Raw genomic sequence first — 25,630 nt, 5'->3', positions numbered from 1 at the left:
TCAGGCAGGGAGCTCCAGAGCTGAGGGGCCTTGACCGCAAAAGCCTGGTCACCTTTGGTGTTTAGCCAGGACTGAGGATCAGCAAGCAGAACCTTGCACAGCATGTATCTGTGTGTCATCTGCAAAGCAATGGAACAGGATGCTGTATTTGCTTATGATGTGGCCAAGTGGAAGCATGTGTATGCAGAACAACAAGGGGCCAAAGAGAGTAAAGAGGAGGAGCATATTTCAGCAAGAATAAACAGAATAAACAGTGCAGTTGTTGTTTTTTTAGGGTCTTGGCTATCCTTAAAGTATTGCAACATAATTGAGGATGTAGTGTGTGTGTGTGTGTGTGTGTGTGTGTGTGTGTGTGTGTAAACAGCCAAAACTGGGTATGTTACCTTGAGGCAAGACAGTACTATAAAGAATTAAAAGACTAGACTCAAATGAAGGGATTTAGTATTTAAAAATAAATAGATTAAATCAAATAAAAAAGGTGTTGGTTGGTATATTAGATAAAAACATACAAATTAAAGTAATATCTGTGGAAGAAAAACCTTTCAACATGTTAATCTGTGTATTTGTGCCTGTACTCTGCTTGCAATTCATGCTTACGTCCACCAGAGGGCGCCATTACACCCAACTGGAGCAGCTGACAGGAAAAGCTCATTCAGTGGATTTTTACTTTTTATTCTTTTGTTTTCATTTTTATTTTTTTCAATTATCATTGGAACATTTTGCCCTTCACCACCACAACTCAAAAGTGAATTTCATACTTCACTGCGATGTGTTATTAGACTCAATATGTAATATCCTGTGTCCATGCAGCATAACTAAAATTATTAGGTATTCAAAATAATACAGTAAAATAATCTAATAAAAATATGTTAAAAAGGGATTTGGTATTAAAATAAAAAAAATATTTAAAAAAAATAATAAAAATTAACAAAATAACAAATATTTTACATACAACATACATTAAAGGGATTTATGTGTATATATATATATATATATATATATATATATATATTAAAAACTCAGTATCAGTGACTATACCACATCTATAAAATATCTTTTATATTCTCTATATTTACTACAACACAAATATATTTATTTTACAGTGATAAATAAATGTGTCTGACTAGCATATCCACACACAATAAGAAAAGAGATCATCTGAATATAATCAAATCATATCATATATTTTTATTTTTGCTTTAAAAGGCTGATGCATTACACGCATTACATCGGAAAGGTTCAAACATATGTAAAATAATTCTAAAGTTAATAAAAGCTACATATCAGCAGTCCAACGATATATCAACAGCTGTATAATGATACATATATTATTTCCCTGATGTGTTATTCTCATAAAGGCTGCTGTGATGTTTTGGCAGTGCTTCAGTTGGCAATGATCCCTTTGTGAAGTGAAAGAGAAAAAAAAAAGGCTTTGAATGAAAATGTAAAATCAGTGAGGTAGAGACGCCCACAGCTGATGTGATGTAAATACGATATTTGGCTAAAAACACATAAAGACACATTCAATCACCGATGTCATGTCCCAAATTAGCCGTCTTTCACATGTGGCAGCTTTTAAAATCAAACATTCACTGAGCTCACACAACAGGTGCTGATTTGACTCTGTACTTCAGCAAATATGAATAGTGCAAATTGATTTCTCGTGTGCAGCGGTGAGTTCCCTTATGATCACAGCAAATCGTCTTTAGCGAAGAGCCTCCTGTGCCATTTGTAGCCTGAATGGACTGTTGCATTCAGGATGGGGGTGTCAGTAAACTCCACACTACAAAGTCCTGAGCTGCAGGGAGCCTCCTCCAGCTCCAGGACGGTCACATTGTTGGGTGCAGCTGTGCTGAGGATGTTGCCGGGGACAAAGAGTGTCACCTGAGGGCCTCGAGTTGGCCAGTAACGCCCCAAGTTGAAGCCGTTAATCCAAACTTGCCCCTGGAAAAAAAGGGACATAGGACTGATTAATTATTACGCTGTATTTGCATTGTGTTTTAGGAATATGTCTTTCATGAAACACTTGTCCCACAGTTTCAAACCGTCATTGATTCTTTTGATTCTAACTACATGAATAAACCAATGTATGGGGCACATGCCTTCTTCCATTTGGGCAGTTTGATGTACGTGTCCTGGGGGAGGTCTGGGATGCCGTCAGGAATGATGAAGCTTCCCTTGTAGAAGGCTGGAAAGGCGTGAGCAGCGGGCTGAGGTGGGTCTGTTGGTTTCGTTTCACCGAGAAGGCCCTGGCTGACCGCTTCGTCGATGCTGAGGCTGTACATGGTCCAGCCAGTGAGCGTGTCTTTTCCCAGAGTCAGGTTGGACACCAGGCCCTGTGTGGTACAGAAACCAGGCAGGGAAAGCAGAGAATTGACACTGACAGCTTCTTGAAAACTGTAAAGACGTCATCGTAGATGCAAATGGTGTCACAGTGCTTCTTCTCTTAGACCTCTGCGCAGCATTCGATACAGCTGACCAGGATATTTTAAGAAATGAGTGACATTTTACTGTTTCGAGTCTTGCAAAATCATATTTCTTGGTGTTTATTTCACTTTTCTTGTCTAAGCTTTTTAAATTTTGCTATGTGAAGCACTTAACACGTTTGTTTGAAAGGTGCTACATAAATAAAGCTGCAGTTTTACATCATCATAAAGGTTAAATTCAAATGTTAAATTTAATTGGGTTGCCATTTCATTTGACTTCTTTTAGGCTTGTACAGCCTGGAATCCGAAAGCCTTGAGACATTTATAATTCAAAGCACACATGGTAACTTTAAAATGTAACCTTGAAGTCGTTGATTTCTTTTCCGTAGTTGATTCGGCCCATATTCTCCACCAGTATGTCCACCTGACTGCCAGCTTTCCCAGTCACGTTGACAGTTATGGCTTTGTTCCTTTCAAGAATCCCCACAGGCACCTTGAGAAGAAATCAGCATGGTCGTATCAGAAATTATCAGAGTTTACTACATTTTTAACTCCGACTATGTATAATTTTCACATGTTTTTATACTAGAGTGGAAACATAAACCAATCCTGAAGTTCTCAAATGTCGGGTGCTGTCTAAACACCAGCACAGAATAAAGTATGGAGGTTTGATGGCGTGCCGTGCTTTTGAACAAAAGGCATGTGCATGGAGAAACATGTAATATATACTCACCCCGTCCACTGACACATACGCTCTGTCATGGATGCCGTTCAGTGGAGATGACAGCGGAGTGGGTGTGCTGCAGTTAACAGGCAGAGTGGTTCTGTACAGCGCGAAACCAAAGGCCTGCAGGACAAACAGGAAAGACATGCATTTTAAACAAATCTAAAAAAACCCCGAATGACAAAATGTTGGTGAACTTGAAAAAAGATGCACCAGAACAAATGAAAGGTTTAAAGGTTACCTGGTTCAGTTCAGTGAAAGTCTGAGGATACACGCTTTTGACGGGGCCCGAGAAAGACAGTGTGTCCAAGGCATCTGTTATCGTCTGGAGCTGTGGTGGCAGACGTTTGCTTTTTAGTACTTCATGTTTTAAATCATGTGGAAAAAAGTCTTTGAATGATGAGTTTAAAGAAACACAGTGTCCTCTGAGTACCTACCTGTTTCATCACAACTGTTCCATAGGCATACTTTGGAGTTGTTGGTGGTACTGGTCCCTCTGGTATCTGACGGTACTGTTGTGAAACAATACATTACATTTTACAGATGACGTATTCTCTACTGTACATAAGTAAAAAAAAAAAATACAAATTTAGACAGTAATAATGCCCCTAAATTTGACACCAGTAGAGCTGAAGTGACATGCCCCGTATGTCGTAGAGACATGAAACTTTGCACAGAGATGCCTCTCCTCATGAGGAACAAATTTGCCTCAAGAATCCATAACTTCTGGTTATACAGATTTTCCGCCATTTTGAATTTTTTGAAAAACACTTCAAATCGATCTCTTCCTAGGAAGTTTGAGCGATCTGCATGAAACTCAGTGAACATAATCTAGGGAGCAATATCTAAAGTTCCCTCTTGGCAAAAGTTGGAAAACTTACTAAAACTGAGCTTCTATAAGGCAATGAATATTGCGGAGGGCGTGGCTCATCACATAAAGGTGTATAACATCTCAAGGGTTTCACTGATCACCACGCAACTTTGTAGGCATATGACCACACATAATGTGAGGGGACCCTGACATTATTGACCCCAGCAAACAAAATGGGGGCGCTAGAGAGCTAATTTCTTATCTAGGCCTAACTGCCATATGGATTTTTACTAAACTTGGTAGATATGTAGAACAGGATGCCTCAAGGTGACTGGAGAAGTTTAACTCTAATTGGCAACTGGGTGGCGCTATAACAACAGAAAAATGCTTAAACATGGCTAAAATGTGACCGATCGCTGTGGCTCCCCCTGTGGCCCAATGTTGTTGTTTTTTTCCCCTAATTTTTGGTATGACTAAGTCATGGTATGGTATGCTGTACATAATCACGGAAACTGTCAGTGTGTCATTCTGTCAGTCAGTCATTCTGTCTGTCCCACGTTTTTCTACTCACTGATGTGGTCAATCTATGTGAAACTGCACACAGGCATTGAGGATTGGCATAGGTAGAAGGTGACAAAGCTACCAATGGGTATGGACTAGTTGATCTATATTTTCATTTGTAACATTAGTTTCTATTTTTCCACACCAGACAGGAGAGCTAAACACCCAATTAAACACTTGTCCTTTGACTTGGCATAGAATTTATTTCATGACAGGACATGTTCCATCCAGCTCTGTTTGTTGCGTGTCAAAGATGCATGTGAGTGTGTGTGTAGGTGCAGCAGTAGCGCTGTCCACAGTACTGAAAAGGAGCAGAGGAGATGAGGAGACAGAACCCTTCACTTAGTTTGGTCCCTGCTTGCTTTCCGTGGTTGTAATCAAAACCTTCAACTTCTTCTTAGAGATAGAGATACAAGCTGATTTTGACAGAGAATTGTTGGTAAGTTAGAAAAATATGACTATGACTATGACTGCTACATTCTTATGTAAGTGGTTAATATAGTAATACCAAAAAAGGCTGATTTATTGGGAGAAACCAAGGAAGGCTATGTAAAATCAGACATTTAGCACCCTAACTAGCACTGCAACTATGACGATTCGACAGTGAGATCAGTGGTCAAATCTAACTCTTACCATTTTGATCACCTCTCGAATGGCAAAGTACTTCTTTGTGAGGTCTCCTGCTTCTGTGAGCGGGGCGTCGTAGTCGTAGCTCGTGGGCTGTGGGCCGTACGGTGAGTTGGCTCCTAAGGTTGAGGCAATCAGAGGGTGAGTTTCTCCTTCAAGTACCCACAGAGACCTGAGTAGCTTTGCTGTAAGTTACTTAAAATGATTGTCATCTCATCGAACCAGTCTGTCAGAGTGCACTCACCATTCCAGTATCCAAAGTTTGTTCCTCCTATAAACATGTACCTGTGTGGAGAGGCAATAAAGTGAAATGAAGACAGAGATAAACACAAGTAGATTCTTAAAACTTTAAATTACAGTTATTCACTTATTAAGTCCAACTCTATAGTCTGTGGCATCAGTGTGTCTCAACTATAGGCCGTATATAAAGATGGGCAATGCGTCTCCACTTCATCCCACTGTACAAAAATGAAGCCAAAATATCTGCTGCCATCTTGCGCTGGTGAAGTCATTTGGAGCTGAGGCTGATCAGTAGCGGTCAGGGAGTGGAGCCAATTGACACACACAACTATCAATCATGATGTAACACTGCTATTTATAACATTAAATAACTAATTTAAACCAAACTTATCATAATGAACAGCCGGGGTTTATGTCCTATACTGCAGCCAGCCACCAAGGGGTGATCGAGATATTTTGGCTTCACTTTTGGGAGCTGTCAAGCCATCCATCATCCATTTTCTGCACAGTCTATGGTCGAAACCTGTCCTAAAAATCTGTAGACTCACAGGTTGACGTTAGCTCCCATGGCCAGAATCTCATTGAGGGACTTGGCCACGATGGCAGACGACACCACAGAGTGAGGTGACCCCCAGTGGTCCAGCCAGCCGGTGTAAAATTCAGAGTTCACCTGTTGATGTAGGACAAAACCCTTACAGTATGAGTATCTAAAAGAAACTGCAATTTAGTTTAAAAGTCACAAACCATATTGAAGGAAATACTTGCCAGAGGTCCATGAGGTTCAGCGTGTCTCTGTGCAGCAAAGGCAGCAGTTACGTTTCCACCTAACAGGATCAACACAAAAAGATAAGCTCACATGTATCTGTGCGACTTCCTCATGACTTCTGACTAATCTAACACATGACATGAAGTCAATGTGGGGAAAAACAAGAAGCTGACTGCTGCGAGGCGTCATATAACGTTCATCTCAAGGTGCTTTTACAACATGTAACCAAACTTTTATCAGTATTTGCTGTAAATGACACTGTCTAGACACCTGACACCTACCTGGCCCAAAGTCAACAGTGGCGTAGAGAGCTTGTATCGAGCCACACTTGAGGTAGCCGAGCCCAGCTCCATCCGTGGTGAAGAGCACCACATCCTCGCCCAGGTGAGACCGGAACAGCTTGGTGAGGTGACGCAGGTAGTTGTAGTCACAGGCGAAATAACTGCCATATTCATTCTCCACCTACCAGACACAGGCACAGCAGGAGGGAGATATCATTTTCCTCACTGAAATAAGTACCGTGATATGAACAAAGACAAACCTGCAGAAATCAGCCAAGGACTCCACACTCACCTGTACTGTGATGATAGGACCCCCGTTCTGGTAGAGATAAGGCTTCATCATCGGCAGCAACTTCCCCATCCACTTATCTACTGCTGCGATGTAATCTGAAACACACAAATCATACTGTTGTATGTGCTGCAGCATGCAATGGGACTATATTTCATCGTTCATCCTGTTTTTCTGTGACTCTCACCTGGATCTGAAGACCGCAGCACAATGTCTTTCTTGTTGAGAAGCCAGGCAGGCAGCCCACCCTGGTTTACAGAATAACACAAAGGCAGACGGTTTTTGGTGCACCTTAAATGGCGCAATAGCACACAGTAAAAATACACAATTACAAGTCCTGCATTCATAATTTTACTTCAGTAAAAAGTAGCTTAAAGTATCATAAGTAAAAGTCCTCACTAAGGCAGCAGAACGCCACCCCATAAAATTGTTGTTATATGTATATGTTACAATATTATTGGCTTATTGTTACTAATGCATTACTCTGTGAGCAGTATTTTAATATTCTAACTGGCTGAGGAGGAGATAATTATAGATAATTATGACTTTATTTGTGTAGCACTTATCAAAAGAAGGTTACAAAGTGCTTCACAAAGTGCAGTAAAATAAAACAATAAAATTATAGTTACAATGATAAAAAACAATGTTAAGAGCTAAGAGAAAAAGTACACAGAGAGGCAAACAGAACTAAAGAAAATGAAACACAAGTTAAAAATCAGGCATTAAGAGAAAAGGCTTTCCTTTTAAAGCGACACTTACCTTTCTGGAAATTTTGCGCTTTTCTTTGTTTAGGTTAAACTGCTATTATTAAGCTGATGGCACACTAAAATGTAAGTGAATTCCACCAGAGATAAAAACTCATAATTATACCATTTTTATATGGTTCTAAGAAAACTCCGATCAATGCAATGATTGGCCGAGCGTCCTGTCTGTCTTCCCCACGTGGAGGTTTCCGACTGACGTAACCGCTCCCTTGTTTGTTGCCAGTCACCAGTGCTATCTAACGTCAGCGTTTATGTTGTATTATAAAACTCATCCGTCATCAATGACTCTGGATAAGTTTCAAAACTCCAGGGTTGCGTTTGACTGTCTTGGTTGTAACGTTACACTCGCTCTCCTCTCTATCTAACGTTACCTTGCCAACGCCTACATCTATCACAGACGTAATGAGGGTGTAATGGAGGAGGGGGGAGTAGGCCTTTGGAGGGAGGTGGAGTTGCAGGAGGAGGGGGATGGGACTTTGGAGGGAGGCGGGAATTGTGGATGTTCAAATTTTTCTAAGTGCTGTGTGAAATGCAAGAAAGGTAAGAGTTGCTTTAAAACATATTTTAAGCTATGAATTAAAAACAGCTAATGTGCTAGCAAGCGTCATCTCCTCAGGCAGAGAATAACCTTTGGTAACAAGTCTTGACTGAGGGTCAGTAAGTGAGGGTAAGCTTGAAGTTCTCAGGCATTGATGGATTACTGAATGGGCCGACTGGGCACAGGCCCAGGGGCCCAAAATGACAGGGACCCCCCTGGCCTTCACCTGCAAAATGTCACTCAAATTAAATCGTACTGACCCGGAGGAGATTCAAAATGACTACAAATAGCTTCAAAATGGCTTTAAAGAGACACAAACAGCTACAAAGAGACACAAAACAACCTAAAAAGACAAAAAAAAGCCTCAATAAGACACAAAGTGACCCCAAAGAGACGCCAAATCACCACAAATCTGTGTGTCTTGCTCCTGTGTAGAAGAGGTGGTGGGGCCTTTTGCATATCTGTGCCCGGGGGCCCACTGCATCATAATCCACCCATGATTAGAGGTTACGACTTGGAGTGTAGGGAGTCAGAAGCTCAGTTATATAACTGGGGGCCAAACCCTACTGAGCCTCAAAAAGTATTAAAAGAATCCCAAAATCAAGTCCAGAAGATTATCAGATGTGTGTATAGTCTCGACCGTCAATGTTGTGGTGTATAAACGAGTTCAACATGTTCAGTGTTTCCCAACTGTCTCAAAGTACCAGGAAAAACTGTGAACATTCACTAACAGCCGCACTCACCATGTCCCACTCTGCACATATGTAGGGTCCAGGACGAAGGATCACCATTAAACCGATGTCTTGGGCCAGCTGAAGGAAATGCTCCAAATCCCTGTCTTCACTGAAGTTGTACCGACCTGGAGACTCCTCATGGTAGTTCCAGGGAATGTACCTTTCAACATGAGAGGGGTGTCAGTATTTATGCAAACACACACTCAAGTTATTTATGTAGGGTTTAGCTGGCTCATGTACACAAGAGACCAGGATTGTCAACTCTATATCAATACTGCTTTACAGGGAGTCCCAGGTACATATGTTGGAAACAAAAAATAGGACAGCTGAAACATAACAGAGTTGGTACAGACTAAGTGTTGATCAAGTGAACTGGTTTACAGATTCCAGTTTAAATTTAGAAGCACGTAGATTTATGTCAGGTGTAGAGGGCCAGTGTGACAGATTCAAACACCACTGTCCACTGATAATTCAGTTATGTCCACGGTGCTGTCAGTAGCAAGAGGGTTCCTGGTCCGATTCCAGGAGGGAGCCCTTCTGTGTGGAGTCTGCATGTTCTCCCCGTGTCACCGTGGGTTTTCTCCGGGTACTCCAGCTTCCTCCCACAGTCCAAAGACATGCAGGTTAATTGGTGACTCTAAATTGTCCGTAGGTGTGAATGTGAGCATGAATGCTTGTCTGTCTCTATGTGTCAGCCCTGTGATAGTCTGGTGACCTGTCCAGGGTGCACCCTGCCTCTCACCCAATGTCAGCTGGGATAGGCTCCAGCCCCCCCACGACCCTCAAGAGGATAAGCAGTTAGAAAATGGATGGATGGATGGATGTGCTGTCAGTACCCGCACTTTGAGGAGATTTGGGAATCTTTCATTCATGCATTCATTCATTCATTTTTCCGTGACTGCTTATCCTGTTGGGGTCAGGGCGGGGGTTGGAGCCTATCCCAGCTGACAATGGGCGGAAGGCGGGGTACACCCTGGGCAGGTCACCAGACTATCGCAGGGCTGAGACGTAGAGACAGACAACAATTCACACTCACCTTCACACCTATGAGCAAATACAAGAGTCACCAATTAACCTGTGGGAGGAAACGCGAGTACCCCGGGGAAAACCCACGTTGACACACAGGGATTCGAACCAGGGACCCTCTTGCTGTGAGGTGACAATGCTAACCACTTGCCGCCCAATACCTGGAGGAGGTTTGTGAATCTTTATGTGGTTTAATGGCCTCTCAATAGATGCAATTGTTGTATCCGGGCTACAAATGATGATTACATTGAACTGACATATGAAATTAAGTTTGTTTTTTTTTTAAATCCACTATCGAAGATTATAAAAACATACGCCCTCACATCCAAGTGGATTTTGCTCCAGCAGGAGGATGCATATGATGGCTCTGGATTCTTTTCATTACAGACTGTTTCAAACTTGACAACATAAACATTTTGAATGGGTCCCTTTGTATTTCCTGTTATGTGTTGCAGTGTATGTGAATGACATCAGCTGACAGGAAATAAACATGGACCCAAGTTGCTGCCTAAAAATGCAATTCCAGTGAATTAATAGCAATTAATCGCGCTGCAAACATAGTGAAAAATGTCCATCACAACTTCTGACAGCCCATGGTTACATCTTCAAATATCTTTCTTTCTCCGACCAGCAGTCTGACACCCAAAGATATTCCCTTTTCAATGATAGAAGACAGTGTTACCAGAAAATATTCACATTCAAGAAGCTGGGGCTGGAGACTTATGGCACTTTGTCTTGGAAAATGATCAATCCACTATCAGAATTATAGCATGTTAATTTTCTGCTGCTTATTTCATGCAGCTGCCGACATGACGCCATTTAGGTGAGTGACTTGGGCACAACCAAGTGCAAACATGTGGAGAGCGAACGGTTTCTCTCAATCCTCTAAAACAACAAACCAAAGCACAAAGAGAGCAAGACCTGAGTTAAACCTACGTCTGGATGGCGTTCAGTCCTGCCATGTACATCTTGAGCAGCCGATCCTTCCAGTAGACTCTGGGGATCCGGCTGTAGTGGATGCTCCCCGATATGTAACGGAACTCTTCCCCATCTTTCCGAAAGCAGTCGTTCTGGTAGTCCACGCTGAATGTACGAGGTGCCCCGAGCTGCAGGTAGACACATGACAGTCATCATAAGTCAGTGTGTGTTTTTAAGTGGTTAAAGGTCCACAGTCCACAGTATTTTTTTATGGTGCGGGGCTGATGTCTCTGCTGACTGTCATTCAGACGTGGTAACCTTGACTATCCATTAAAGGTTGTGCTGTGCATACCAACCAACATGGTGTTTGAGACCACATAGATTACATGTACACACACACACATATACACACAGAAGAGTTTGATATCTAGATATAAACAAAGCATTTATTTTATTAAACTGATTTAACCCAACATTACTGATGCTAACATGCCTTTAGCACCAACAAAAAGTAGTCATAACTCACAATAACATTCATGTAGAGCTTGTCTTTGTATTTAAATAGATGCAAATTAATCTGACACCTAGTTCCTTTATTTGATCTTTTGGTTTATAAAACCGGATATAATCATCTGGTTTGATCAGTCTTTAGTGTTATTGGGATGAGGCTGCAGATACAGCTCCTCAAATGTCGACAACAGAGAATAGAAACCTTTAAAACACAGGGGTAACGTTACTTACTGAGTGTCCACACATGAACAGCAGCAGCAGGATGTTCCCAAACCTGAGCAGAGGCATCATGCGTCCTCACAAGACTCACACTGTCCGGTTTAAATGTAGAATTGGATTAAGGTATCTCTTCATGCAGAGTTTACATGAACACAGTCAGCTGACGCTCCTACTTCCCTGATTACCCTGCGATGTTTTGAATGAGTGTGGCAGCATGAGTTGCGGAAGTAAAATCATGTGATGTTTTATTCCTGTGGTGTACCAACGCGGTTTGATCAGTAGGTGGCAGTGCCACCCATTTATTTAAGGCGCTTGAGGTGAGATGATGATGGCGTCAGTTTAAACAGTAAGGAGTCAAATCTGCAAAACTAACTTTACTAATTTCACATGAAAAATTGTTATATGTATCGTCTTCACAGTAACATTTAAGGTTTTAAGGGGAAACATGCAGATGGAAACGTTTAGACCACAAACTATCCCTTACCAAAAAGTAGTTTAAGTATACTATACCTTTTTTAAAGCTAAAACTTAAGTTAGTATACCTTCAGTTTACTTTGAATGTACTATCGGGGATACACTAAACAAAAGTATACTTAGTTTATACTGACAAGTACACAGAAAAAGTTTAAGTATATATTGCCTATACTTTTTACTTACATGCAAGTATATTTAGCCTATACTTGTATAGAAAGTATATAGAAGCCCTGCCTGCACTTGTGTATTCTTGCACTGTACTACAGCTGGCTTGTGGGTGTATACTTGTATAGCTGTATAACATAAACTATTCCTCTGCTGTTTTTGTTCAAAAGTGTGTTTGTAGATATGGGAAAGTTTATATGTTCAGATGAAAAAAAAGTCCCAAGTTCAGTTGTTCAGTTCAGAAAAATAAAGTTTATTGTTTTGAATAATGAAAGGGTCTGAGATGTCTTTCTACATTTACTCGAGTGTCTTCAAGGTAAATAATCAGACTTGTGGACTAGTATTAATTATGTTTATTTCCAATATTCTACAAAGTATACTTTCATAAATTACTGTATATACCTTTGTGTGTGGTAAACATAAGAGTAGTACACTGAGCAAGAGGAGTATACTTTGGGTATAAGAAAAGTAAAATGTGAGTATAAGGTTAGTTTACTGTACATATAGGAATAGTATAATGTAAGTAAAAGAATAGTATACTTTGAGTAGCCATGGTATACCTTGAAGTATAAGTGTAGTATAATGTAAGTATAGGTGCGATGTACTTTTAAGTATATGCAAAGTATAATTTGTGTGCATGAATAGTGCAATTCAAGTATAATGTAAGTGTAGGAGTAGTGTACTGTAAGTATAGGCAAAGTATAATTTGAGTATGTATTAAGGATAAAAATAGTGCAATTGAAGTATAACAGTAGTATACCTTTAGTATTAGAATAGTATAATGTAAGTATTCAGCAGCCACCACCACCACCACCACCAGTGTCTGGACTTCGTGTGGGGATTTATCCTGCTGCCACTCAGACGTCACTTGATCACAAAATATCTCATTCTGCTGTCCAAGCACTAAAGACTTCTGTTAAATCTTAATCAGCACAAAGCATCTGCTGATCTAAACACTCATATTTTCTATTAAATATTAAATTTACTTCATTATTCGGTCTCTCCTGATTGAAATGTAGTTGCTCAAACTTCATACACAGAGCAGTTATGGAGCACTCAGGGACAGTGGTTTCATGGGAGAATGGGTACAACTGAAACATCACTTGCTCTCTGAGTGCGGTTCTAGTTGGCTATAATTGACGTGATGCTGTCTTTCACACAGGCTTTTTGTCTTCGTTAAGTTTTTGTGGCACAGGCCTGCCTTTTACGCCTGAATGCATTGTGTCCAAACACTCACAAACACTGTTAGCAAATATCCACGGTGTGCCCAGATGACTGGCGCAATCTTTCTCATTCAGCTTCAGCATGGTGGGCAGTGGCATTGATCCACGGCTGCATCTATCTGCACCCCACCTCTTCCTCAGAAAGCAATCAGGCAGGAGTGCAATTTTTTGAAATATCGCTGTTATCAGTGGAGCCTGAAGGCAACATGTGGTGGTTCCAGGAAATGAACCTTAGAAGTAAAAGAAGTGTCAGCATTATGCAAACACACCCACATTCAAGTTATTTATGTAGGCTGTGTGTTGTTTTTGTATGTTCTTCTTACTTGCAGTGCTGTTTATCAGTCTACATTTTTTGATGTGAGTTGCAGAGTGGTGGAGATATCGGCCGTAGAGATGTCTGCCTTCTCTTGAATATAATAGAGCTAGTTGGCACTCGGCTTGACATGCTTAAACCCCGAAAAAAAGACATTAGAAAAACTCATCAGCAACGTCTCTTTCCAAAAAATCATGGCCCGGATACTAGAGATAATTCAAAGACCTTGTTGTGAGCAGTTCCATGTGGGAACTATTTTCTTTCTAACCAACTTCACTCGCCAACTGCATCACCGTGCTGGTCTTCCACAATCCACACCACTGAAGGAAAGCCAATATTTTGGAAGACTCAGTGTAGTCTGTGGATGTGGACTAAGACTTCCTCTTCTATGTGTTGTTCATTTCGGCTAATCTCTTTAAACAGATGTCTACATATGGATGCAGATAAATTAAAAAAAAAAAGCAAATAAAACGCTACACTGTCATCAGATGACAGCCAGTGGGTTCTGAATACACATTTCGGCCAATGCCTTCTTCTTTTGCTCTCCACATGGACTTTTACCTGCCACTCACATGTGATTGGTCAAAACTACTCAGGCTACAAATGGAGCAGAAAACAGAAACCAGAGCACTTCCAAAATCTGTTGCCTACAGAGCGGCTGTGGCTCAGAGGTAGAGTGGGTCGTTCACTAATTGGAAGATCAGCAGGTTGATCCCTGGCTCCTCCAGTCTGTATGTTGAAGTATCCTTGAGCAAGATACTGAGCCCCAAATTGCTCCCGATGATGCTTCCATCGGTGTGTGAGTGTGTTAAAAACTGGTGGCTTGTATCGTAGCCTCAGCCACCAGTGTGTGAATGGGTGAATGTCTAGATGACTACAAAAGGTGCTACACAAATGCAGGTCCATTTACCATTTACAGATTCTTCGTACATATGCCGATGTCTGTTCAGAGATTAGTTATTACGTCAGGGCTCAGCGGAGGAGGACACCATTGTTATTTACATCTTGTGCTGCCATGAGCATGAGGCTCTTGTTCATCAGTAGATGCACTTCTGCTCAGTGATGCAGTTGGCTCAGCTGATACGATGAGGCTTCAGCTAGGCACAACCGTATGTTGACATGAGGCTAATATAGCCAGACATACTTGGTTATGGTTGGCTGGACTGTTGGCCTTGGCAGACGTCTGCACTCTTTTATTGATGTAATGTAGTCTGTCACACAGTCTGTCTGTTTAGTTTTTGTGGTGCAGGCCTGTTTGCCTTTCACATGTGAATGTCTTGTGTCTGGAAAGCCCACAAACACTATCAGAGTCTATCTGCTGTGTGCCCGAATGATTGCTGTAATCTTTCTCCTTCAGCCAGAGCTGAATAAGAAATGGCTGGATGATGGCATTCATCCATGGCCGCACCTATCTGCACCCACCTCTTCCTCAGAAATTGTGATGGGTGGACTAATTATTTTGACGGTAATGGCTTCTTTGAGTTGATACGTGTAACTGTATTGAACCTTTCGAGTTTTGATCTTTTTTGCAAAATACTGAGTCAGTTTCTCTGTGACACTCCGTCATACGACGGCCGCCAACTCCACAATATTCTACTGTAATTATTTTCCATGTGATAGAAACTGTTTACTATCATGTTTCAGTTGTTAACTATCTGAACAATCTGGATAAACTGTGCAGGTGAACATTTTTTCTGTTGTTGTTAACACATGTCATGAGAATTAATATTTTTAGCCAACTGTGATGGTCTCACACTTAAGCTGGTTTGTCATTATTTGCATGGTGATTCTGTTGTTTTGCATGCTCAGTAAGTGGTCATACATGTCCAACATTTCATCAGCAGGGCTGACTATTTCCTTTAAGTGATTAGACACTCCCACAAAACTGTATGTATAAATAGATGAATCAGTGATCAGCTTCACCAAAGGAGCTTCTTGGTCTCATAAACAAGTGAGAAATGCTTTCTATTTTTTTCCAGTTAGCAATTACTAGACTGAAATAGATTGGTGAGAGAAAACAAATATGATATTAGATATTGTAAGATACTTTTTACTAATGCTATTTTCATTGTGATGCCAGTATTTATTTTTTGCACTCAGTCTCGTCTCGTGACAGTTAACCTACTCAGTGGTGAGAATGGTTAGGGTTGCAGTAGCTCAGCTGGAGAGGTGCAAGTTCACCTCCGACCTGGCTCTGACATCTCTCCATTAATGAATGTGTATAGGTCCTGTTTGTGCACATGTGTGTATTTAACGCCTTGGCATAATGTGTAAAATAATACCAGAGTTAAGAAACTGAAGTTCTCCTTGAGGGACTTATAAAGGAATGCTTTCTCATTATTATTCTCTTATTCCAGAGTGAAAATGGCGAATTATGAAGTGACCGTATACACTGGCAAGCTCCGCTTTGCCGGCACTCTTGACATGGTCTTCATTAAACTGGTAGGAAATGATGGCGAAAGTAAACGCAAGCGGCTGGCAAGCTTAGTAGGGGATTTATCCTTCGCCCATGGAGCCGTAAGTCTGAAATATCACACTCTGAGTTTAAATTTATAACATGCTTAGCAAGTTCTATCTATATAAGATTATGAGATAGGTTTGAATGTGCCATCCCAAGTTTTTTCTGCACCTCTGCCTCTTTGACAGTCATGGGCTATAGAGGAGGAGTAAAAGACATAACTTTGGGAATTCATTTTTTTTATATGATATAAAGGAAGTACAGTATATCAGTAACACATTCTCAGCCCTAATGACTAAATACATATTTCAAGGTTTGTTGCTGAGTTAATTTTTGTCATGAACTTTGGCACAGAAAAGGCAGGACTCAAATGCACGACTCAGACCGGTTTCACACAGTAAAACAAGATTTATTCCAGGCAGCGGTCAATACACAAGGAAGCAGTACAAACCAGGCAGAGGTATCCAAGACGTGAGGCAAAAAAGCCAAGGTCAAAAAACAGGCAAGGATCAAACACACTATGACTATGACTATGACTGAGAAAAACGCTGGAATGTGAGCAGAGAGCATCGACGAACTGGCAACGAGACAAGACACATGAGGGAATATATGCAGGGCTGATGGGGAGTGATTAGATACAGGTGCAGGAGACACAATCAGGGATCAGGTGCACACAGACGGGGAGGGGGCAGGGCAGACAGGAACCTGGACCAGAGACAGCGGTGAGTGATCACAAAATAAAACAGGAAGACAAGACATGAAACATGAGGGAGAAAATAAAATACTTAACAAACAGTGGAACATGACAGTACCCCCCCTTAAGGGCCGGCTCCTGAAGGCCCAGGTGCATCAGGGTGGGCGGCATGGAAGTCCCGAATGAGGGAGGGGTCCATGACGAATCTCGACGGAATCAAGGAACGTTCCTCGGGCCCATAGCCCTCCCAGTCGACGAGGTACTGGATCCCCCGGCCCCGACGGCGAGCAGACAGGAGCTTCCGGATGGTGAACACCGGTTCACCATCAATGAACCGGGCGGGCGGAGGGGGTCTGGTAGGAGGGACGAGCGGACTGGTTTTGACAGGCTTGACGTGACTGACATGAAACGTGGGGTGGACCCACATTGACCTTGGGAGTTTCAGCGGGACTGTGACCGGATTGATGACCTTGGCGATGGGGAATGGGCCGACAAACCTGGGAGCGAGCTTCTTGGACTCCACCCGAAGTGGCAGGTTCCTGGTGGATAACCACACCCTCTGGCCATTTCTGTAGCGTGGAGCGGGTGTCCTCTTACGGTCCGCGGCTGCCTTGTAGATGTTGGACTGCCGTTGGAGGTTCTGGCGGGCTCGCTCCCAGGTTCTCCTACAGCGTTTCACCAAGGCCAATGCGGAGGGTACCGAGGACTCCGAGTCTATGGTGGGGAAAAGAGGGTTGATGACCATGAACAATATGAAATGGGAATAAACCAGTGGAGGCAGATGGGAGAGTGTTGTGGGCAAACTCGACCCAAACCAGTTTCTGTGACCAGGTGTCAGGGTTCTGGGATGCGGTGATGCGAAGACCGGTTTCCAACTCCTGGTTGAGGCGCTCAGACTGCTCATTGGTCTGTAGATGGAAACCGGAAGGAAGGCTGACAGTGGCCCCAAGCAGGCTGCAGAACTCCTTCCAGAACCGTGAGATAAACTGAGGGCCACGGTGAGAAACAATGTCTTTGGGGAAGCCATGAATCCGAAAAACATTAAACATCATGGCCTCAGCCGTTTCCTTAGCTGAGGGAAGTTTGGGAAGAGCAATAAAATGTACCATCTTAGACAGCCTGTCAACTACCGTCAGAACCACAGTGTTACCGTTAGAGGGGGGTAGCCCCGTGACTAAGTCCATGGAGATGTGGGACCAGGGGCGTTGAGGAATGGGCAAGGGCCTGAGTTCTCCTGAGGGCTTCTGGTGAGAAACCTTATTACTGGCACACACAGAGCAAGCACTGACGTAATCAGTAACATCTTGAGCCATTTTAGGCCACCAAAAACGTTGTTGCACCACAAATAATGTCTTATTGATACCAGGGTGACAGACAGTCTTATTAGTGTGAGCTCAGTGAATCACCTCCCCCCTCAGGGGCTGAACCACAAAAAGCTTGCCGTCAGGACACTCCGGGGGAATGGTGACAGCTTCGGCCGCCGCCTTAACTTTACCCTTCACCTCCCAAGAAAGCACAGCAACAAAACAAGTTTCAGGTAAGATGGTCTTGGGTTCAGGGTCAACATGGTCGTGAGAAAATATTTGAGACAGGGAATCAGGTTTAACATTCTTGGAACCTGGTCGGTAGGAGAGCGTGAAGTTAAAGCGGCTAAAAAAAGATAGCCCATCTAGCCTGCCTCGCATTAAGCCTCTTAGCAGTTTTTAAATATTCAAGATTCTTGTGATCAGTCCGAACCTGAAATGGCTGGGAAGCTCCCTCCAGCCAGTGTCTCCACTCCTCCAGGGCCACCTTCACAGCCACCAGTTCGCGGTCCCCAATATCATAATTTCGTTCTGAGGAAGACAGTTTCTTGGACAAATATGCACAGGGGTGCAGCTTACCATCCTTGGAATTGACTTGTGAGAGGACCGCTCCGACTCCGACGTCAGAAGCGTCTACCTCCATCACGAACTGCTGGCTGGGGTCCGGGAGGATGAGAACAGGGGCGGAGGTGAAGCTCTTCTTGAGGCCCTGAAATGCAGCATCACATTCGGGGCTCCAGACAAATGGTCTGTGAGGAGAGGAAAGGTCATGCAGAGGTGAGGCTATAGTGCTATAGTTACGAATGAATTTTCTATAAAAGTTGGCAAAACCCAAAAACCTTTGAACCTCCTTGCGTGAACTGGGGGTGGCCCAATCCGCAACTGCGGAAACTTTCTCGGGATCCATCCTGACATCCCCCTCAGCAAGCACAAACCCGAGGAATGAGACCGAGGGTTTGTGAAACTCGCATTTCTCCACTTTAATGAACAGCTGGTTCTGAAGCAACCGCTGAAGCACTGAGCGGACATGGTGAGTGTGGGTCTCTTCATCGGGGGAAAAATCAGGATGTCGTCTAGGTAGACAAACACAAAAACATTAAGCATATCACGGAGTACATCATTTACCAGGTTCTGAAATACTGCAGGAGCATTAGTGAGACCAAAAGGCATGACAAGATATTCATAGTGGCCTGTGGGAGTGTTAAAAGCTGTTTTCCATTCATCCTCCTCCCTGATTCGAACTAAATGGTACGCATTACAGAGGTTGAGTTTGGTGAAAACTGTAGCCCCCTCCAACAACTCGAAGGCTGTAGAGATGAAGGGGAGAGGGTACCTGTTCTTAACAGTAATGTCATTGAGGCCACGATAGTCTATGCAGGGTCCGAGGGTCTTATCCTTTTTCTCCACGAAGAAAAACCCTGCTCCAGCAGGAGATGAGAAGGGACGGATGATTCCGGCGGTGAAGGAATCTTTTACATAGTCCTCCATGGCTTTGCGTTCTGGGGCGGAGAGAGAGAACAACCTACCCCTGGGTGGGGTGCTACCTGGAAAAAGATCAATGGCACAGTCATAAATACGATGAGGCGGCAGGGACTTGGCTCTAGTTTTACTAAAAACTTCAGCTAAGTCATGGTAACATGGTGGCACATTAACTAGGTCAGGGTTCATAGGGTCAGAAACAGCAGCAACATTGCTGGACTTGGGAAGACAGGAATCAGAACATTTGGGTCCCCAGGAGGTAACCCTCCCACAGTCCCAGTCAAACTCAGGGTTGTGAGTTTTAAGCCAGGGGTGCCCTAAAAATCACCTGACGAGCCACAGAGTCAAAAACATGGAAACTTAGCATCTCGGTGTGAAAGTCAGGGAAAATTAGCTTAACAGACTGTGCACAGTGAGTTATCCTGCCCAAGGGGGTGCCATCTACGGCCTTAACCTCAAGGGGGTGTTGAAGAGCGAATTTTCTGAGCCCCAGTCTCCTGACGAGAGAAGAGTTCATGAGGTTAGCGTCAGCACCAGAGTCAATGAACACGGAGACCAGAAGTGAATTAGATCACAAAATAAATCAGGAAGACAAGACATGAAACATGAGGGAGAAAATAAAATACTTAACAAACAGTGGAACATGACAATTTTACAATGAGCAATTTTCTACTGTAGGTTGAGAATGAAGTCAGACGGGCAAAGACAGGGATATCACGTACTGACTTTGAGTAACAGACCTGTCAGTCAAGGTGTCATTCTCTTCTGCAAATTCTGATTTGATACTTTTTCGGTTATGTATCGTGAAACTCTTGTGGTTTTATTTCTCATATCAACTTTTAGCAACAGGAACAATCCCTTTTTGTTCTGGTTCCATGTTCAACACACAGTTGCTGAAGACAAAACTTTAGCTTAGACTGGTTGTTAGTCCTCAGAGACATGGACAGTGCAACGCAAAGACATTTTAGAAAATGCTAAGTTAACTTTAAATATTTGTTAAAAAATAAATCAGTATTTGCTCAACTAAAACAATAAAATAAAGCAGATATCTAAAGTAAAAACAGGATGCAGGAGAGAAACTAAACTACAAACCACAGAGATTCAGTCAGATGCTACAAATATACTGAGAGCTGAACACACACACAGACTTTTAAAAACCCCTGCAGACAGAGGTGAGTAGAGTCTGGCAACAGACACACTTGTTTGGGGGGAGGGGTCGTAGGGGCATTGGCTGCTGTCGGCGAGACGTCACCACTACCCGCTTGAGGGCGGGCTTTTGGCCCTACTCCACAGAGGGTCCGTCTCCGGCACAGCTTGGCGTGTCACGGTGCGTCTAAACTGACAATAGAAACAAATAGTCGGCGTGGCATGGCTTTACTCAATGGAAAAAGGGTATTAGTGGCCGCCCCTGTGAAAACTTTCTGGTTGTGCCACTAGCAAAAACAGAATATAGGCCGCTCTTCAAATCAACCTCCAGCCACAAAGGTGATGCAACACAAAATCCCCACAGTGAGCCTCAAAAAAAAAAAGGTTTATTTTATGTAGTGCACATATTGTGCACACTGCACAAGTTTTATTTTATCCACCTTCCTACATTCCTCCTCGTGTAAAACTGTTTTCACACCATTTCTGTCATTACTCCAGGTGTCTACCTTTACTGTGTCCTGCCCTGTCTCCATTGGAAAGCTGAAACTGATAGAGCTAGAGAAAAAGTCTCGCCTTATTGACGACAATTGGTTCCCGGAAAAGGTGGAAGTGAAATCCCCTGAGGGAGACACCTACAACTTTCCCATCTACTGCTGGATCACTGAGAGCAGGGTGCACCGCTTCAGTGAGGGAGAAGGTTTGTGGAAATTTGCTTGTCTGACATCCTGTACGTTGTTCACGGACCACAACTGATGATGAAGAATGTTAGTGTAATAATAATTATAATCCATCCATCCATTTTCTAACCGCTTATCCTCTTGAGGGTCGCAGGGGAGCTGGAGCCTATCCCAGCTGATATTGGGCGAGAGGCAGGGTACACCCTGGACAGGTCACCAGACTATCGCAGGGCTGACGCATAGAGACAGACAACCATTCACACTCACATTCACACCTACGGACAATTTAGAGTCACCAATTAACCTGCATGTCTTTGGACTGTGGGAGGAAGCTGGAGTACCCGGAGAAAACCCACGGTGACACGGGGAGAACATGAACGGGAGAACATTATAATGTCAAGAAAAAAATAATATCACAAGAAAAAACAATTAAATACTAATTAAATTAAATATATAATAAGGATGGTAACAGAATGGTGCTAGAACTAGAAAGACAGCTAAAAGAAAGGCAAGTTCCGCAGGCTGGACAATACAGAGGCTGAAGCAAATTAAGTCAGACATACTGTAAATATGAACAATTTTAAACCTTTTTGTGGTTCTTTCTTGAAGATACACCAGAAAAAGTTTCGCTGCACGAGCTGAAACAGCGAGAGAAAGACTATTGGTAAGAGCTAAGAGCTTATTCACATTTGAACTTTACGCATCCCCAAAACTAACGTGCATCCAAACCTCCTCCACCTTCGGTTGAATATATTCCTGACATAGAATAGCTAACCTATTCTTTTTGCTAAGCTACCTGCCAGGGTATAATCAAATGTATTACACTGTAATATCAGTTAATTTTCAATATTAAAATTTCAACATTAGTACATTATGCTTGCACACTCTAAATAACAACTGCAGATACACTGGTATCCAGACTGTCCACAGTTCCTCACCACTCTGCTCTTCTCTATTTTCCCAGCTGGCGTAAGCATATAGAGGGAATACCCCACTGCATGGAGGCAGAACAACTCTCTGATCTGCCTTTGGAGGTCCAGTTCTCCTTCATTAAGAAAGCAGAGTTTATTTACACTGCATTTACTGGGTGAAGTCCTCAGATTCTGTCAGATATCTATTTATCTATCTATGTAACTAAGTACCTGCCTCTCAAAATGATTAAAGGCATCATAATGAACTCACTCTTTTCTTTTCTTTTTTTTTGTAGACTGGCTGAACTGAAGCTGACAGGATTTGCTAATTCCAAGGAGAACTGGACTTGTATTGATGATATCAAGAGGGTGTTCACTGGCAAACGGACTGACTTATCAGGTACTTTGTTATCATGGTAATTCAATTGAATAGTTGATACTGTATGCAGGATATAATAGTAGTAGTAGTAGTAATAATAATAATAATAATAATGATAATAATAAGAGGAATACATTTTAAAGCACCCCAGACAGAGGCCAAACAGTAATGCCAAAGGCCAGACAAGAGATCAGATGCAAAAAAAATTAGAAAAAAGACAGATAATGATGAGAATTTAAAAAAACAACAACATACAAATAAATGTAAATACAAAAAAAGTAATAACAGCAGGGAAAAAATGGCTGTAAAAAGATGACGAACTTAAGCATTGGTGAAACAGAAGTGTTGAATGAAACTCAAATTAAGTGTGAGCACTGGCATTACAGGAAAATCAGAAACTCAGCAAAAAGACATGCAAAGTTTTAAGGTTTCCCCTGTGCTGCCAGCTCCCAGTGCTCCCTGCCTGTCTGCCAACTAAATTTCTGCCAGATGATTATATGTGCTCATGTATTTGGGAAACTAAATATTGTTCATCTGCACACACTCCTCACACTGCAGTGACACAGACCTGGTTGAAAATTTACAAAGTATCCCTTTAATTACTATACTAAGTAACTTTAGCAGGGCTCAACAATAAGGATTGCCGGATTGCCCGGGGCAAGTAAAACTCGGTCAGGCATGTAAACTAACAACTCACTTGCCCAATCGGGCAAGTTGCTAAAAATAGTAAAAGTTTATAACTATTTGATAAAATAAATGTATTTTAAAACGTGCTCTTCTGCTCTGATGCAGCGGTCTCTCTGCCTGAAGTCACAGGCACAGCTGTGTAACAATGTCCTGCCCACAGCCCCCATTGATATTATTTTGCGCGACGGACGCTTCATATAACATAACAATATACTATTTATGGTGTTATGCCATCGTGTCATTTCTGTCTCTACATGGTCACGCGTTAACAGTTCTCCTCTGCTCTCTGTATCGCGCACGGCGGAGTTCCGCCACACACACAGGTGAGCACGCTAGAGCGGCTCGGGCCGCATTTTCCTGACCAAACCTGACCCCGAGCCCGGTGCAGTTTGTCAGCTGACAGAGTTATTGTTATGGACAGTGTGTAAATAACCAACAGACTGCTGTTACGCACAGACAAACACGCTGCTCTGTGCGCGTAGCACGGCACTCATACTAAACTTGTGTTGCGTTCAGGCATTGTCACGTAAATAACAACTTCCAACACTTAAATAGGTCATAGCACAAAACAGCAGCATGTCATGTGACTTTTTACTTTATTATATTCAATAAAATTGTATGTTCCTAAATCTTGAGACACCTCATATGTAAGCTAGACAGACATTTCACCTGCTCATTACTGTGCACACATGTACTGTATGTACTTAGTCCTAAAGAGCCCTTCTGGTGCCAGTAGATACACAGAAACATCCCAGCAGGCTGTGCTTTGCAAGCATACAAAAAAGTTTCACGCATGTGAAAATTATTTTTCATGCGTGTGCTTCACCTGTTAATACAGCAGAACTGGAGAGAGGGGTGAAAAATAAATAGAGGTGGGCATGGCTCAAGTAGGGTGCAAAATTATAGACGGAGAATGATTGACAAATTTTTCACTTTAAGCCTTGACACTGTCATATTTGTGTAGGAATGAAGCTACAATACATGACATATGTTGTTTTAATTAATAAATACAGTGTGAATAAAGATTACATAACATAAAAATAACTGCAGTCTTTGTCATTTGATAGCCGCTTAAATTAAACAATTTTTTTAGGGCAAGTAAAAACTGACTTCGGACAGCGTTAGCGTTGAACCCTGTTTAGTCATCAATTTTAATGTTTTTTAAAATTTTATATACTTTATTAATCCCCGAGGGGAAATTCAATTTTTTCACTCTGTTGTCAATTACACCCAGGTCCGAACACACACATGCACAAACAGGACCTATACATGCACTAAGTGGAGAGATGTCAGAGTGGGCTGCCCATGACAGGCACTCCGAGCGGTCGGGGGGTTCGGTGCCTTGCTCAAGGGCACCTCGGCAGTGCCCAGGAGGTGAACTGGCACCTCTCCAGCTACCAGTCCACGCTCCATATTTTTGGTCCGGATGGGGACTTGAACAGGCGACCCTCCAGTTCCCAACCCAAGTCCCTATGGACTGAGCTACTGCCCCCCCAACTAAGTGTAATGGAGTAAAAAGTGCAATATTTCCCTCTGAAGAAGAAAGTGCCATGAGATTAATATACTCAAGTGAAGTAAAAGTACCTCAAACTGACCCTTTGCTAAGTCCCGCCCCTGGACACAGACTGGCCAATCATATCGTAGCATCGGGCCGGCCCAGACCAGGGTCTGACAACAACTCAGCTGTGCTCCATTGACTCTAATGCAGTCGTATCAGATTTCCTTCATTTTCAGGCTGGTTTTGTGGATTTGGAGCTAAATGTTGTGTCTGGGGCACGTCGTGTATTAATGATACTCGTTACCTGGAGAGGTTCGAAAAAGATATGTTATTATTTTTATTATTAAGCCTTTATTTCACATCAAGTTACAGTTACGTTTCTTCCCTGTTCCAAAACCAAAATCAGACCCTGAAAAGTGTAGGGTTAGCTAGCTAGCTACTGAAAATATAGCCTACTGAATGTATACACATGCTGCTTTTGCTTGGCAGCTGCACAGAGGGGAAGCCAAACACGGTTCATCTGCAGACACTGTGATGCCACACAGCTGGTTCAATATCAGCAAAGTTTCCCTTTACATTCATTGTCTTGTGTGGCGATCAGCAGTGATGTGGTGGTTCACTTTTACACTGTGATCTGTAGCCTATAGTTCGGCTTTAGCTTCTAACTATCTTTGTCTTTTTAACCTGTTGTTGCTGCTGTGTCAGTTTGACATCCTGGATATATCCTTCAAACACAGACTGTAGACCCCTCTGTCTGCTTCTCTCTGGAAACACTCTTTCATTTTCCC

At 42.5% G+C, this 25,630-nt stretch overlaps 2 protein-coding genes across 3 annotated transcripts in view; one reads left to right on the top strand and one right to left on the bottom strand.

Annotated features, from left to right (window-relative positions):
- Nucleotides 1-1,159: 1,159 nt before the first annotated feature.
- Nucleotides 1,160-11,651, bottom strand: glb1 (galactosidase, beta 1). Its single transcript, XM_049569262.1, has 16 exons — nucleotides 11,447-11,651; nucleotides 10,724-10,893; nucleotides 8,771-8,921; nucleotides 6,913-6,973; nucleotides 6,729-6,823; nucleotides 6,437-6,617; nucleotides 6,155-6,213; nucleotides 5,938-6,059; nucleotides 5,394-5,434; nucleotides 5,156-5,268; nucleotides 3,588-3,662; nucleotides 3,392-3,481; nucleotides 3,160-3,273; nucleotides 2,788-2,919; nucleotides 2,103-2,336; nucleotides 1,160-1,944 (listed from the first exon to the last, which is right to left on the bottom strand). The coding sequence occupies exons 1-16, from the start codon at nucleotides 11,504-11,506 to the stop codon at nucleotides 1,690-1,692; spliced, it is 1,953 nt and encodes a 650-aa protein (XP_049425219.1). The 5' UTR covers nucleotides 11,507-11,651; the 3' UTR covers nucleotides 1,160-1,689.
- A 4,318-nt stretch (nucleotides 11,652-15,969) lies between these two features.
- Nucleotides 15,970-25,630, top strand: part of LOC125884350 (polyunsaturated fatty acid lipoxygenase ALOX15B-like) — a 71,298-nt gene continuing 61,637 nt past the window's right edge. For both annotated transcript variants that reach the window (XR_007448687.1, XM_049569250.1), the window contains exons 1-5: nucleotides 15,970-16,126; nucleotides 21,189-21,387; nucleotides 21,977-22,031; nucleotides 22,332-22,454; nucleotides 22,575-22,678. Coding sequence is in view for 1 of the 2 variants with exons in the window: in XM_049569250.1 (XP_049425207.1) it covers nucleotides 15,974-16,126; nucleotides 21,189-21,387; nucleotides 21,977-22,031; nucleotides 22,332-22,454; nucleotides 22,575-22,678 (634 nt within the window). In the remaining variant the exon portion in view is untranslated. The remainder of the gene's footprint in view (nucleotides 16,127-21,188; nucleotides 21,388-21,976; nucleotides 22,032-22,331; nucleotides 22,455-22,574; nucleotides 22,679-25,630) is intronic.

The sequence above is a fragment of the Epinephelus fuscoguttatus genome, linkage group LG3 (assembly GCF_011397635.1).
Source record: "Epinephelus fuscoguttatus linkage group LG3, E.fuscoguttatus.final_Chr_v1".
Classification (NCBI taxonomy): Eukaryota; Metazoa; Chordata; class Actinopteri; order Perciformes; family Serranidae; genus Epinephelus; species Epinephelus fuscoguttatus.
The sequence above is the reverse complement of the archived record's forward strand: the minus strand, read 5'-3'. Positions and strand labels throughout refer to the sequence as shown.